General features: G+C 50.8%; 1 protein-coding gene across 2 annotated transcripts in view; it reads right to left on the bottom strand.

Moving 5' to 3' along the window:
• Positions 1 to 14,515, bottom strand: part of RDH8 (retinol dehydrogenase 8) — a 253,867-nt gene extending 239,352 nt beyond the window's left edge. Inside the window, exon 1 of one of the 2 annotated variants that reach the window (XM_069604042.1) lies at positions 14,364 to 14,515. In XM_069604042.1, the coding sequence (XP_069460143.1) occupies positions 14,364 to 14,469 (106 nt within the window). In that variant the 5' untranslated portion in view covers positions 14,470 to 14,515. The remainder of the gene's footprint in view (positions 1 to 14,363) is intronic. The other variant, XM_069604044.1, reaches the window with a different exon arrangement.
• Positions 14,516 to 15,803: the final 1,288 nt, after the last annotated feature.

Raw genomic sequence — 15,803 nt, 5'->3', positions numbered from 1 at the left:
GTTAAGAAGCGTGGAAGGACTTCAGGACCCTCAACAAGGCCCGGTGCCTCTTGAAGGCAGCAGATGCTAAGGGGCGTCGGGGCCACCTGTCGGAAGATGTCCAGCGCTCCACGTCAAGGTCCTTGAGAGGCAGACCCGTCTGGAGTCAAGCGGTAAGTGTACATGCATACTGATTGGAAGCAGTGCGTGTGGTGGTGTGCCAGTAGTGTGCAGGTTGCACATGTGGTTTTGTAGGGCCATGTATGGATGTGTATGTACAGGGCCATGAGGCTGATACATGCGAGTCCTTTCATGTGTGAGACAGATAGATGGTGTATTTGTGGGTAAGCATGCAGGCCAAATGCAGATGTGTGAGCACACATGTTTGAATGACTGTGTATGTCAGTTGTCAAGGTTGTGGTGTCACACATGGATGTTGGTTCCTGCTGCATGTATCTGCACTGTGTACATGTGTATGTATGTGTATCTGACAAGTGTGCAACTGTCATGCAACATGGATGCATGTGAGACTGATATGTAGAAGACTGATTGCCAGATGTGACATGGATGCTGATCTCATCACTGCGACACTTGGTGGAGGTGTACCCATGCATGTAAGTGTGGTGGCTTGTGTGCATGTCTAGTGCACTCCCTGTGTCTCATGTGATGTCTGGCTCACCTTTGCCTGCTCATGCAGTTGTATGTGTATGGATGGTGCTGGCTGTTGCAATATGGCTGTGGAATGGCTCATGTGTGTGATTTGAAATGACATGTCTGTTGGGGATTGTGATGCCATGTCTGAAGTTTGACAATGACACTCGTGTGCAACTGTCATGTGTGTATGAGTCCATCGTACAGTGCCCTGATGCCTGTGTCCTATCTCTCCCTGTCTGCAGCGTTGACTGATGAAGAGGGCGGAGAGGGTGCTGTGGAGCACAGCGGCAGGGATCGCACCGCCAGCCGGAGACGCAAGGCCCGGCTCCCCTCCCAGGTTGTCATCTCGTCGGGGAGTGAGGAGTCCGGTGCCGCGTCCCAGGTCGCAGCTGCCGAGGGGAGGTCCAAGAGGCGAAGGTTGGAGTTGGACTCCTCGGCAGCCGAAGGGGCAGCTGAGACCCCACAGGGCCCGACGGAGGAAGATGGCACGGAGTCATCCAGGTTGGTGGGGGGTTTGGTGGAAGAGGAGGCCGTGCAAGGGACAGAGACGGGGTCTGGAGGTGAGGATTCCACTGGTGCTAGTGGTGCAGTGCAGGGGCAGGGACAGGAGGCAGCACAGGCTGCCGCGAAGGTGCCTGTGTGTAATCCTGTCCCCGATCCTGTGACTGCATCATCTTGTACCAGCACGGATACCTACGTCCAGACCCGTTCTCAGGGAGGGGATCGGCTTACACCAACTGGCCTTCCTCTCCCTGCAGATGTGGCTATCCGGCACCGGGTTGAGCCTGTCCTGGGTGGGGTGGCGTTGCGTAAACGTGCCACGTGAGCTGACCTGCAGTCTTTTCATGAGGAGACTGCACGTCTTCTCGCATGGCTCGTTGACCGCGTTGACCCACTGAGACAGCTCACCAGGGCCGGATTCCTCCGTTTTCTGGACCTTGTTCTAACCCCCTCCTCAACTGAACCCCCCATGCGCCAGTCGTCCTCCGTGCCATCTTCCCACCCATGTGTCACCTGGGTGCCCTGTGGAGCTGCCCCTGACCCTGCGTCCAGGCTGGTGGAGGACACATCCCTGCCACAGTCGGGAGTCGGACGTCCAGCAGGAGTGGCCACATCAACAACTGCACCCCAGCCGGAGGAGGATATGCAGGCAGCAAGAGCCAGGGCACAGGCAGAGGCACAGCAGCAGCAGCAACAAGGTGGGAGCCATGATGGCTCGGGGCCTTCAACATCGGAGGGGCAGGAATTGGCCAGAGGGCAGGAGGACCCAGGACGGGAAGTGTCTTCCGCGTGGCAGCGTTTGGGCCATGCTATAGATGCGGAGCGGCAGCGGGCGGAAGAGGCACGGCTCACGATGGTCAGGGCGGAGAACTCCATGCATAGGGCCCTGAGGCGGGCCGAGTGCCTCGAGGCCATTCGCAGGGACCTGGAGGTCCAGATGTCATCGTCCCTGCGAACCCTCGGGGCCATGGAAGAGGAACGCCTCCGGGCCATCGAGCAGGAGTTGGATGATGCCCTGGCCCAGGACATCAACAAGTGAGCCGTTGGACTTGCCCGCTGCCCTTGTAAATAGTTAGTTAGTTAGTATTAGGTTTCCTTTCGTTTTTTCTTTATTTTGGACCGCTTGGACAATGCAGCACATTTTTGTATATAGTTTTTTTATTAGGTAATAGTTTTTGGTAGGTTTCATTCCTTAAGTTGGGCTCATGGACCCTGGATTCTTCAATTGTACATAGTTCTACATTGGATTCATCTTTTTTAATATTTTTTTTTGTGTTCACCATGGAGCAATGGTTTTTTATTTTCCCGTGGATTTGATTTTTTGGACTGTGACTTTGGACAACATTTCTTTTTGGATTTCTTTTACTTATGCTTTCTTGATTTTCATTATTTATCGGACATGGACCATTTCTTTTGTTATTCCCATTGTTGTGTGTTTAATTTCATTTTCGTTCATGTTATCTTTAATATATATTTTTTTATACTTCCATTTATGGTATTATCTCATTGGTTTCATGCATGTCATGATATGGGATTTGACATTCAATTGCACCCATTGTGTGTGCCTGACGGACATGTGTTCATTTACATACTTGCCATTGGGGTTGTATCATGTAATTGGCATTTCTATGTGGGTGGATGCAATACTTGGGTGGGTCTTTGGCATGTGATGATGTGTTGGCTGGGGGAGATGTTTCGGGGCCTGCTGGCAGGTGCCCTGCACTGCTGGGGGGTGGGTGTGCAAGGGGACATGAGTGGGGGCCAGCTGGCAGGTGCCCCTCAGTGCTGGGGGGGTGGGGGTGCAAGGGGACATGAGTGGGGCCCTTTTGGCAGGTGCCCCTCAGTGCTGGGGGGTGGGTGTGCAAGGGGACATAAGTGGGACATGAGTAGGGGCCTGCTGGCAGGTGCCCCGCACTGCTGGGGGGTGGGGGTGCAAGGGGACATGAGTGGGGCATGAGTGGGGCCTGCTGGTAGGTGCCCCTCAGTGCTGGGGGGTGGGGGTGCAAGGGAACATGAGTGGGACATGAGTGGGGGTCTGCTGGCAGGTGCCCCGCACTGCTGGGGGTGGGTGTGCAAGGGGACATGAGTGGGGGCCTGCTGGCAGGTGCCCCGCACTGCTGGGGGGTGGGGGTGCAAGGGGATATGAGTGGGGGCCTGCTGGCAGGTGCCCCGCACTGCTGGGGGGTGAGGGTGCAAGGGGACATGAGTGGGGGCCTGCTGGCAGGTGCCCCCCACTGCTGGGGGGTGGGTGTGCAAGGGGACATGAGTGGGGGCCTGCTGGCAGGTGTCCAGCACTGCTGGGGTGCAAGGGGACATGAGTGGGACATGAGTGGGGGCCTGCTGGCAGGTGCCCTGCACTGCTGGGGAGTGGGTGTGCAAGGGGACATGAGTGGGGGCCTGCTGGCAGGTGCCCCTCAGTGCTGGGGGGTGGGGGTGCAAGGGAACATGAGTGGGACATGAGTGGGGCCTGCTGGTAAATGCCCCTCAGTGCTGGGGGGTGGGGGTGCAAGGGAACATGAGTGGGACATGAGTGGGGGTCTGCTGGCAGGTGCCCCGCACTGCTGGGGGGTGGGTGTGCAAGGGGACATGAGTGGGGGCCTGCTGGCAGGTGCCCCGCACTGCTGGGGGGTGGGGGTGCAAGGGGATATGAGTGGGGGCCTGCTGGCAGGTGCCCTGCACTGCTGGGGGGTGGGTGTGCAAGGGGACATGAGTGGGGGCCTGCTGGCAGGTGCCCCGCACTGCTGGGGGGTGAGGGTGCAAGGGGACATGAGTGTGGGCCTGCTGGCAGGTGCCCCGCACTGCTGGGGGGTGGGGGTGCAAGGGGACATGAGTGGCGGCCTGCTGGCAGGTGCCCCGCACTGCTGGGGGGTGAGGGTGCAAGGGGACATGAGTGGGGGCCTGCTGGCAGGTGCCCTGCTGGGGGGTGGGTGTGCAAGGGGACATGAGTGGGGGCCTGCTGGCAGGTGCCCCGCACTGCTGGGGGGTGGGGGTGCAAGGGGACATGAGTGGGGGCCTGCTGGCAGGTGCCCTGCACTGCTTGGGGGGTGGGGGCGCAGGGGGACATGAGTTGGTGATCAGTGGTGCAAGCGGACAGGTGGCTTGGCTCGGGTGCATGCCCATGGTGGATGGGCTGCCTGCGGGACATGACCAGGGGTGTGGGGTAGTCTCCTGTGGTGTGGTCTGCCTGCAGGGGCCGTGGAGGGTGTAGAGGGAACACCTGGGAGGACACACAGCCAATTCACATGTAGGACTCCACGCGCACCCCCGGTATTCACGTACCCCGCTCTGACAGCTAAATCGCGTGTGAAACTTCCCGCGAACCCCTGAAATACACGTACCCCACTCGCACAGGGCCTATCGCGTGTGAAACTTCCAGCGAACCCCAGTAATACACGTATCCCACTCGCACAGGGCCTATCGCGTGTGAAACTTCCAGCGAACCCCAGTAATACACGTACCCCACTCGTACAGGGCCTATCGCGTGTGAAACTTCCCGCAAACCCCAGAAATACACGTACCCTGCTGAAATCGCGTGTGAAACTTCCTGCCTACCCCTGAAATACACGTACCCTGCTGAAATTGCGTGTGAAACTTCCCGCGCACCCCAGAAATACACGTACCCTGCTGAAATTGCGTGTGTAACTTCCCGCGCACCCCTGAAATGCACGTACCCCACTCGCACAGGGCCAATCGCGTGTGAAACTTCCCGCGAACCCCAGTAATACACGTACCCGCTTGCCGTGCTGGTACAGGGTTAGCGCAGCCCTTTGCGCTGGATTGGGGATTTTGATGGCTTTTCCCTGCACGAGGGACGTTCTTGGGGGCGTAACTGGCGCTGCTGCAGGGTCGCTGCACCACTGTGCACCACGGCTGGTTTTGGTAGCTGAAATCCATGAATACGCTGTGCGCGGAAATGGATTTTAGCGCACACGGCTGGCGCAGAGATTCGCACGCGCACACTGTGCGCCAGCCGCGTGCGCCACTTGTGCGCTAAATTCTATGACATACCCCCTTAGAATCTGACAAAAATGTTTTGATATCGGATTTTTGCAAACCAGTCCCTTAGTAAACATGAAGACAAATGTGCAATATTTGTAAAGAGAAGTTGCTGGTATACATTAACCAGGGCATGGCATCATGGCGCTCTTTTTTCACTGCTAGGCTACAGCAGTTGGGCACTCAGTCACAGCTCGCACTTAAATCTGGGTTCATATTTCGGGGGATAAAAAGCCTAATATTTCATATCCACTTTGGAGATGAGCGCACATAACCTAAGTATCCTTTCATCACTTTACCGGTGCTTTTTACTTTCTAGACGTTTATTAAAGCAATATGCCCCAAGCGGCGGGGTTATTACTGACTCAGGTAATGCCCCGGGGCCCATAGTTACCAGAGTCAGTAATGCCCCCGATGTGAGGGGTATATAGCTATTAGTACCCCGGCCCGCAAAACCTGCGTGACCGGGACACTAAAAGTTTTTTTTTTTAAAAGACAAAGAAAATGCCCGCCGGGAAAGGGAAAACGGAGTCCGTTTTCCCTTTCCATGGCGGCCATCGGGAGCAGACGCGCTGGAAACAGAAGCGTTTACAGTGCGTCCGCTCCCGAAAAAAAAGAAGGTAAGTGAGGTTGGGAGGGCAGAAGGGAGGGGAAGGGCGAAAAAAGAAAAAAAAAACTTGCCTGGGTCCCTGGCAGGGGATGATGGAAGCCTCCAGCCGTGTGGAGGCTCAGAGCGGGGATGGCCCCGCTGCGAGTCGCCACATGGCTGGAGGCTGCAATCGTTCCCCGACGGGGACCAAGGCGTAGAAGGGAAGTGGGGTGGGGAGGGCAGGGAGGTGGGAGGAGGGAGGAAAGGGGAGGGAAAAAAAATAAAAGCCTTACCTCTGTCCCTGGCGGGGGGAGGTAGCCTCTCTGCCGTGGGGAGGCTCTGAGCGGGGGATGGCCCCGCTTCGAGCATCCTCATTGGCTGAGGGGCCGCCACACCCTCGGCCGGGGACAAAGGCTGTGGAATTCCGACAGAGGGATTCCCGGCCTGGTAATGATTTGCCGAGGGCCAATCAGAATGGCTCTTTCATTCTGATTGCACCCTCGCCGGGTACTATTTTTTGTTGTTGCAGGCATTTGAATTGTGGATATTCCCCGCATGTTTTAACAACTGTGTTTATTTCCATTCTAGTTCTTGCCAAAATGGTACGCCTTTTATCGTCCCTGCTTCTCTTCACGGGGCACGATTCACTGCCGTTACCTAGAAAAGAAAGGCTCCCCTTTCAGTCCATCAGAGTGGGACGCTTGTGCACAGGAGCACCGGCCTTTGCTCCTTTCAGAGACTGCTCTGGAAGGACAGCAGGAGTGTACACAGTTTTATCACTGCCTGCGAGACAGTGCAAAGTCCCTGACGACGCAGCAAAGCGAAGGTACACACTTTTCTGGGTTTTTCCAAGTACACCTGCAGCAACGTTATTTTGCCTGCACATTAGCCAATTGTCAGTGCTGCTAAAAAAATTATTGTACACGGGTTTGTGAGGCTCACAGCCAGTGGGTTAAGTGGGGTGATGAATTGGGGGCCTGGGGGGGGTTTTAATGAAGGTGTGTGGTCTAAATGATGGGCGTGGCCTGCATGTCTGTGCAAGAAAACACCTAAAATGGCCCAAGTGACTGAAACCCCCACTACTAACTCTGATACTACAAGTCGCAACATAGGTAACAGTGCAGCTGTCTCTACACCTATCCTTAAGCCGACTGGAACGGATAAGGTAAGAATCTCTCTTACAGCAGATACCTGTGCTCCAGCAGAGGACACCCATACGACCGATGTCTTATTAAGGAAGGGGCCCTTCCTGGCAAAACCTACGGTGGCATTATTGAGTACCAGGTTCCTGCTGAGGCACAAGATTTATGGCCACGATTTCATCCTTGAACATAGCATGGACATCATGTGCATCAGAGAGACGCGGCTCACTGAGGCGCACGGCCCCACCATCGAGCAAGTGACCCCTGCCTAGTTATGTTTTCTTTGGGAAGCACCGTCAGGGGGGTTTGGGAGGCGGTGCGGTTGTTGTGTGTAAAAAGGAGCTTGGCATCTATGAGGCCTAGATTGAGTGCGAAGGCTGCGATATTGTGCACATTAAACTGTTCCAAAATTTCAACCACAGTATAAACCTGGTCCTGCTCTATCGGCCGCCAGGGGAATCCTCAAAGTTTAACGAGGACTTTGTTAATATAGTCGTACCCATGCTAACAGCCAATTCGGCTTTAGTTATATTGGGAGATTTTAAACTTTGCAAAGGAGTCACCAAGGATAAAAAATCCTTAGAGCTTGTAAAAACTTTAAAAAGTAATCAAATAATAATTCATAATTCGGAACCGACGCACACTAAAGGACACACCCTTGATTGGGTTGGTAGTGGAAACATCTCGATCGAAAATATCACTACTGCCCCCGGTATATGGTCGGACCATTCTTTTTTCTCATGTCAAATGAAGCTTCCGTCCCCCTTACAAAGAGTGCATGAGCCTGTGTGTAAAATACCCAATAGGAATGTTAAGGCTATCACTACCCCTATTCTTTCTGAATGTATGGAGGGTTTGATGACAAACGCTCATGACTCTGATGGCCTTGAGTCCTTAATTAGTATCTATAATGAGGAGATCTTAAGTATGCTAGATCAGATTGCACCCTTAAAACTAGAACTGTCAGAGATACTCCAAACCATTAAAAATGGTTTTCTCCTGCCTTAGTTGAACTTAAAGCCAACTAAAGGCAAGCGGAGCATGCCTGGTTGAGAGAAAACTCCACAGAAAACCTGGCAGCTTGGAAGCATAAAGATAAGGAATACAAGGCTTAAATTTTAGAAGCCAAATAGAGCTTCTATAAAGCCAAAATAATCATGCCTGGGATCAAACAAAGGAGCTTTTTCGACTATTCAGGTCCTGGGAAAAACCTGTAGTCACTAGTCCTTCTATTAAACCAACAAACAAAGACTGCAACAGAGTTCATAAAGCCTTTTCTAGCAAACTGAAAAATGCCCAAAAAAGATCATGGAACAATGAACTAGGAATGTTTCCCCCGCCTTCAGCTACTATGGTGAATTGTAATAAGACTGTGAAGGAAGAGGGTAGTGTCAATTTTAAAATGGGTTCCCCAAACCCGGACCAAGGAACTCAATCCCAGCAGAAACCTCACACTGGTTTCAGTTTTAAGGAGTTAACCACAGTAGAGATACACAACGGCCTTAAAACCATGCACCCGACTAATTGTCCGGGAGAACTTCTCCCATCCAAAAACATGTTAGAACATAAGGATATTTTTGCCTCATTCCTTCGCAGGTTCGTAAACTCCTCGTTTCGAACTGGACTCATCCCACAGTCCATAAAAAACGTAGCAGTTACTCCCCTCTTAGAAAAAGGCTGGTTTAGAACCAAATGACGTGGCCAATCTTGGGCCCATCACAAACACGCTAGTTGATAAGATTGCTACATACAACTTCAGACCTATGTTTTGGGAGCTGGTCTCTTACATAAGAAGCAATCTGGTTTTCATAGCTTCCATGGTACCGGAAGTGCACTGCTAGACTTCCAGACTCACATTCTCTCTAGGTAGATACGAAGCAAGTCAGGGCTGCTGATGTTGCTGGACTTAGAGGCAGCCTTTGACTTGCTAGACCATGGAATCCTTTAGGATCGAATGGCCACCGTGGGGAGCCTTTCTGCAGAGGGTTTAAATTGTCGTAAATCTTTTCTTGAGGGACGCAGTTCGCGAGTTCACTGGGGTGAAAGTGCATCACAAGCTGAAACTATCACCTGCGGTGTGCCTCAGGCGACTTGCCTTTCCCCTGTTACGCTCACCTGGACCCCACGGGGTGTCGATCGGACCCGGACAGCTGCGGTCTCCGTCAACATGATGCGTAGTGCAGAGATGACTGTCTGGACTGGCCCGCCTAGTCTTGTCTGCTGGACCCGAAGAAGTATTTTCCTGCAAGTGGAGACAGGGATTAGCCACCTGTGGGTTTTAGTGATGGCCTCCCAACTGTTCTCGCTCTCCCCCACTAATCACCTCCGATATCCCCTTAGTAACCTCACCTTATGTTTGTAAAAGATGAGCTCTCCATCCTGCGTGTCTTGCAGGGGCGCGTAGATACCAGTTACTTCACTGGTTTGAAGGCGTTGGGAGAGTTCCGGTAAGCATTGACTTTGAAGTCCCAGGCGGGATTGGTAAGTATCAAGTTCAAAGAGTTCAATGTGCTCGATGTTCACTCTTGTCCCCTTCCTTCCTTAAGTTGCAACTGAGTTCGTGAGAAGAAGGTCTCGTAGCTGCTGCTGGCGTTCAGGTAAGAGTCTGTGTTACCCAACGCTGTCCTGTAACTATTACATGCGTTCACGTGTTGTTTTTCTCCCTCTTTACAGATGTGGCATATGAAGATATGGAGAATAATACCGCCATTGGTAAATCAGGTAAGTCTATGGTGGTAAGAGGTATTTGTTGATTCCCTTGGCTCACCTTGTTATTCTTGTGCCCCTAGGTGCCGGAGTACGGCGAAGAAATGATGGAGACAGTGCCGGATCGAAAGATGCTGTGAGAACTGGTGAGTATGGCGCCGTGCTGGTGCTGGCTAAGTGAAGCGTGCAGGACTGATGTACTTCCAGGTCGGGAGATGAAATGGATCCGGAATCAGGTGAGGAATTTGAAATAAGTTCGATTTCTAACCTTGTCCTTTTCTTCCTCTTTATTCTAGGAGCTCCGGATTCGAGGCGGGCGTGGCAGAAGACTGGATGCTGGCTGCAGGCACGGTGAGAGTCACGCTGCTGGATGCAGAATAACATGAAGCATGTGCTGCTGTTCGGGCGTGGTTTAAATAGCCTCCGAAGTAGTCCCAGGAAAGAAGTTCCCCAGGACCACACCCGAGTAAAAAACAGTCCCTGTAGTAAAATAGTCCCATCCAGGCCTCACGTTGGCTTGGATTTATTTGCAGCATGGTCTGCATGAGGTAAGTAATGTCTATGAGCCTGGCGCCTATGGCGCCAGGACTGATTTTTATTATGAGCCTGGTGCCTACGGCGCCAGGACTGAACCCAGACAGCCCCTAGCTGGGGCTGCTGGGGTTTTTGTAAATGTCTGGATGCCTGCTCCCGGGGCTGATGGGCTTGATCCGGATGCCCGGGGGTAGGCATCATGACAGCACTCCCCCCCAAGGCCCCTCCTAAAGTTGTTCTTCCCCTTGGCCCTGGTTTGTCTGGGAAGTTCCGATGGAATTTCTTCACCAACCGAGGTGCATGAACGTGGTCACTAGGCTCCCATGACCTTTCCTGTGGTCCGTAACCTTTCCAGTCGATTAAATAAAAAAGTCTTGATTTAACCAATTTAGAGTCCAGGATATTCTTTACCTCGAATTCAGGTTCTCCATCTATTAGGATGGGGTCAGGTGGTTTGGCAAGTCTTGTCCCGGGTTGAACTGGTTTCAGAAGTGAAACATGAAAGACAGGATGGATCCGCATATTAGAGGGTAATTCCAACTTGACGGCCACCGGGTGGATAATGGCCTTAATAGTGTAAGGTCCCAAATACCTAGGATTAAAAGTCTGAGTTCCTTTTAGAGGTATGTGTTTTGTAGCCAGCCAAACTTGATCCCCAATCTGATATCGTGGAGCATCGCTTCTATGTTGATCAACTTTTTTCTTATATTTCTCTTTCGCTTGTTTCAAATGTTCTGTTGCCTCCTTAAAGGCTTGTGTAATAGTAGAGTGTAAATGACTAACTGCAGGCATTTCTAAGTGCTGAGGCGAATCGAGTTCTGAGGTTCGAGGGTGATGTCCGTATATGGTATAGAAGGGGCTTTGTCCGGTTCCAGAATGTACTGAGTTATTGTATGCATATTCGGAAATCCATAAAATATCCTTCCAATTGCTTTCGGTCTGGTGCAGCATGCAACGTAGGTACTGTTCAAGGGTCTGGTTGGTCCTCTCCATCTGACCATCGGTCTGGGGATGGTGACTGGTTGATAACCTCACGTCGATTTGCGCCAATTGACAACATTTCTTCCAAAATTGTGAAATGATTGACTGCCTCGGTCACAGACCAACACGGAAGGAAATCCGCGCATTCGAACATTGTTTTCGAGGAACTCCTTGGCCAAAATTGAAGCGGAAGGTAATCCTTTTAAAGGAATAAAGTGGGCCATCTTGGAAAAAAGATCCACAATAACTAGGATGGTGTTAAATCCATCACATGGAGGTAGATCTGTAATAAAGTCTAAAGACAAGGTGTGCCATGGTGTAGGTGGAATATCCAAAGGTTGTAAAAGGCCAGCAGGTTTTTTCTTCTTGCTTTTGTTTTGGGCGCAAATGCCACAAGACATCACAAATGACTTTACGTCTTTTCGCCAAGTGGGCCACCAGAACTGTCTCTTAATTTTCGCTTCAGTTTTTGCGATACCTGGGTGCCCTTCCATCAGGGTGTCATGGTAATTGGAGATGACTAGTTCTTGTATTTCCTTGTGTGGTAGAAATAGTCGTCCTTGATAGTAAGGTAGGTCATTGACGACTGAGTAGTCCGGGCCTTTCTTTACCCAGTCCTGCAGGGTTGCTGGATCGAAGAGTGGTTGGATTTTTTAATGAATATCTTCTAGTGTCTGTTGAGTAGTTATGCCAAGAATTCTTTGCTCGGGAATTATTGGCACCGGTTCCGGGTTTGCATATGCTTCTCCCATCCTTATTCGGGATAAGGCATCTGCTTTGCCATTTTTGCGGCCTGTTCGATAAGTGATCATGAAATCGAATTCGGCAAAGAACAATGCCCATCGAAGTTGTTGCGATGATTGGGCTTTGGCTGTTTTTAAATACTGCAGGTTCCGGTGATCAGTGATTACGGTAATGGTATGCCTGGCACCAAGAAGGTAGTGCCTCCAAGCCTTAAAGGCGGATTTGATAGCTAATAGCTCTTTATCGGTAATCGCATAGTTTAACTCAGGTGCTGAGAACTTTCTGGACCAAAACGCTACTGGGTGAAGTTGACCAGTTTCAGGATCCTTCTGGGACAGGACAGCTCCCATGGCTAAACTGGATGCATCAGTTTCTACTATGTATGGAAGCTCAGGGCGTGGATGTTTTAAGACAGGTGCTGATGTGAATTTCGCTTTCAGCTCTTGGAAGGCCTTTTCAGCCTCTTCGGTCCACAAGAAGCGTTTGTTTTTTCGCAAAAGTGCTGTGATGGGGTATACAACATGGGAGAAGTCCGGAATGAATCTGCGGTAGAAATTAGCAAATCCAAGCATGCTTTGTACCCCTTTGACTGCACTGGGTGATGGCCACTTGAGAATTGCGTCCACCTTTCGAGAGTCCATTCGGACTCCCTTTGTAGTCAGGATAAATCCGAGAAATTCAACTTCCGTAGCATGAAAAACACATTTTTCCAATTTTGCATATAACTTGTGCTGGCGTAGTTTCTCAAGGACTGCACGCACGTGCTTAACATGGTCTGATTCTGAGGAGGAGTACACTAGAATATCATCTATGTATACGACTACACAGACGTCAATGAGTTCACGAAGGACATCGTTCATAAAATACTGGAAGGCTGCTGGTGCATTGCACAAACCGAAGGGCATCACCTGATATTCGAATAATCCGTACTTGGTGCGAAAGGCAGTCTTCCATTCGTCGCCTTTCTTGAAACTTACCAGATGATATGCCCCTCGGAGATCTAACTTAGTGTAGATACAAGCATTCTTTACTTGGTCTAGAAATTCGGGGATCAGAGCAATGGGTATCGGTTTTTTACCGTAATCTGATTTAATGCGCGGTCATCTATGCACGTTCTAAGGTCACCTTCCTTTTTTGGCACGAAGAATAAAGCTGAGGATGCAGGAGACTTGGAAGGACGAATAAAGCCATTAGCAAGGTATTGGTCCAAGTATTGCCGTAGGTGAAGATTTTCAGGTACCGTGAGGGCGTAGATTCTACTGCATGGGGGTTGTGCACCGGGTAGGAGGTCGATTTGACAATCGTATGATCTGTGAGGAGGTAATATATTGGCCTGTTCTTTTTGAAAAACATCCTGAAATTCTTGATATTCCTGAGGTAACTGCACGATTGGGTTAACGACTGTAGCCAGGCCTTTGTTCAAAGTTTTCTCCGGGTAACAGGTGTGTGCACAATCCGGGAAGGTTATTCTCTTCTCTCGCCATTCTATACAAGGATTATGTGTTTCCAACCATGGTATCCCCAGTATTATCTGGAACTGTGGGGCTTTGATTAGATCAAACACAATAGTTTCTCGATGCCCATCTTGACTCAACAGTGCCATCTCTGTAGTGGAATGAGTTACAGGCCCCGAGGCAATCTCAGTTCCATCAACTGTGATGATGACATCCGAAGTGGTCTTTTTGCAAAGAGGTAGATTCATCCTTGACACCAATTCGTGGTCCATATAGTTTCCTACGTCCCCGCTATCTATGTATGCCCTTACTGCGTGCATATGTGATGGCTGCAAAGAATGCATTTCCATCATACATACATACTGGGAGTGCCTTCTTCCCGTCACCACTGGGTCCTCGTCTCAACAGCAAATAGCGCCTAGAGGTGGTCACTACACAAAAGATCCTGCAGACGTACACACAGGAGCAATTTTCTATGTACCCATGAGTTTAAGTCCCACTTTATATTTGACCCTATACCCTGGAATTAGCAGCAATTGAACCATGCATGCCAATAGGTCCTTATTCCATTCGGGAGATGCTAGTCCAATATTGCTTTTTACTTTGCATTCTGGGATTTGTAGTCCTGGGATTATCCAGGATTACAAGTACCAGAAGACAAAGTTACATACAGGATAGTACTATGATCTCACGAATGGAAACTATTGGCAGATTTCAGTAAAATGCAAGATGTTAGAAGGGTCAAAGCACTCGAAAACTCAAGCAACTCTTATGCAAGCTGGACACAGAATGACCCTGGAGCTGCCTTACCCATATTCCACTGTGAGTACAACAATAAGCACTCTGGGATAGTGGGGGAGGGGGGAGGTTACATTAGGGAAGAACCTTGTGATCTTGGGCAAAAAGTGGTGGGTGTGACCCTGACTCCCTCACCTACAACACAAAGCAGAAGGAAACAGGCGACGATACAAGATCAGCGAATGAGGGGACGATGGTGGGAAGGGACAGGACGGCTGGGCAGCGAGCAAGCCGGAGAGCAAGCACGATTCCATGGGGTCGATTCGGACGCGCGTCCCCTCTTACCATGGTAACGCCTGCTGGGGTCCTGCGCCAGCTGGACCGCGATCCGCAGGCCTATCCCGGAGGAGCAGCCCGTGACGAGCACACATTTCTGCCTGCTGCCTGCCATCTCGCACCCTCCCGGACTGAGCTAATGGGATCATCTGCAACTTGCAGCCTGCGGCTGGTCACATGAGCTCCTTAATCCGAGGTTAACCTTCTGCTCGCTGCTTCTCTGCCTTTCAGAGCTCGGATTCTACAGCGCTTGGAAGCGGGTACAATCTGGCATGAAGCTCTGGTGTAGCAGTGCTCTGAAATGCCACCAGCAAACGCCTTGGGTGCTCAGTCGACTCCAGCCACTGATTTTAGCAGCTTTTATGTTACCAGCCCAACTTTAGTGGTCGGAGACTAACACAACTGCAAGGCAGAAATGTGTCAAGTTGATAGCCTGGCCTGGAAACATGGTACTCATTGGAATATATAGTCATGTGTTTGCCCTGACCCGTGTCTCTTAGAACACCGACTAACCTTTCCCTTGCTATCTTCCAACGCTTTTCAGGCCATGCAACCAGGTGTGGTTGGAGGGTGATCGTCCTCCCGAAAAGTTATTTTAAAACAATGTATTTTACAGTAGTTTTACAGCACACCGTTTAAGAACACCCGGGTAAAAAGCCATTGAATGTACACTCTAGTCATAGGATGACGCATGGAATAATCTCAGATTCCAGGTCATGGGAGTATTTTCATGATGCCTTTGCCCACAATGTATGCCAGTATTTTAACACTGTTGAAAGACATTTTCATGCAGGATGTGCCTAATAATGCCAGCATTGCCTTCGTAAGAGAACTTGTCCATGCTTGCAGTGCTGGTATATGCTAATATCTCATGGGAACAATACTTCTGCGACTTTACCCATAATGTACTTGCAAGCCTGTCCATACTTGCTTTACGAATATATGCAAGTAGTTCTTAAGGTCCAATCGCTGATAATGCGCGCAGAAATCGTGCAAGGGACGCGCGCCCAGAAGTACACTGCACGAGCCTGCACGATTAAGTAAATCTGCGCGCTAGGCGTATTCATGGATCCCGAGGCGCAATTCCAATAGACACACAAAGGAACTGCAGCTGCGCGAGGAACGCCCCAACACGCCCCCCAGCAAACCTAAACCCAAGCCATACCCCAAGCCAAGCGCAAACCTCTGCAGACACTTGTGTACAGGCGCGTTATAAATGCAATATCATATCCACCCCTGAGCCAACATCCAGCACCACTGCAAAAAAAATGTGCAGGCACCCTCATAAGCATGCAGCACCCGAGCGAAAACGTGAAAGCTTCCTCGTAAATCGAGGCTGCACCCCCATCGAAAATGCGTGGGCTCCTTCGTAACCTAAGGTGGCACCCCAGTGAAAACGTGAGAGCTCCCTCGTAAGTTGAGGCTGCACCCCCCAACAAAAAATGCGCA

The sequence above is a fragment of the Ambystoma mexicanum genome, chromosome 3q (assembly GCF_040938575.1).
Source record: "Ambystoma mexicanum isolate Mex_15411 chromosome 3q, UKY_AmexF1_1, whole genome shotgun sequence".
NCBI classification, from domain to species: Eukaryota; Metazoa; Chordata; class Amphibia; order Caudata; family Ambystomatidae; genus Ambystoma; species Ambystoma mexicanum.
This window is presented reverse-complemented; position numbering and strand designations above follow the sequence as displayed.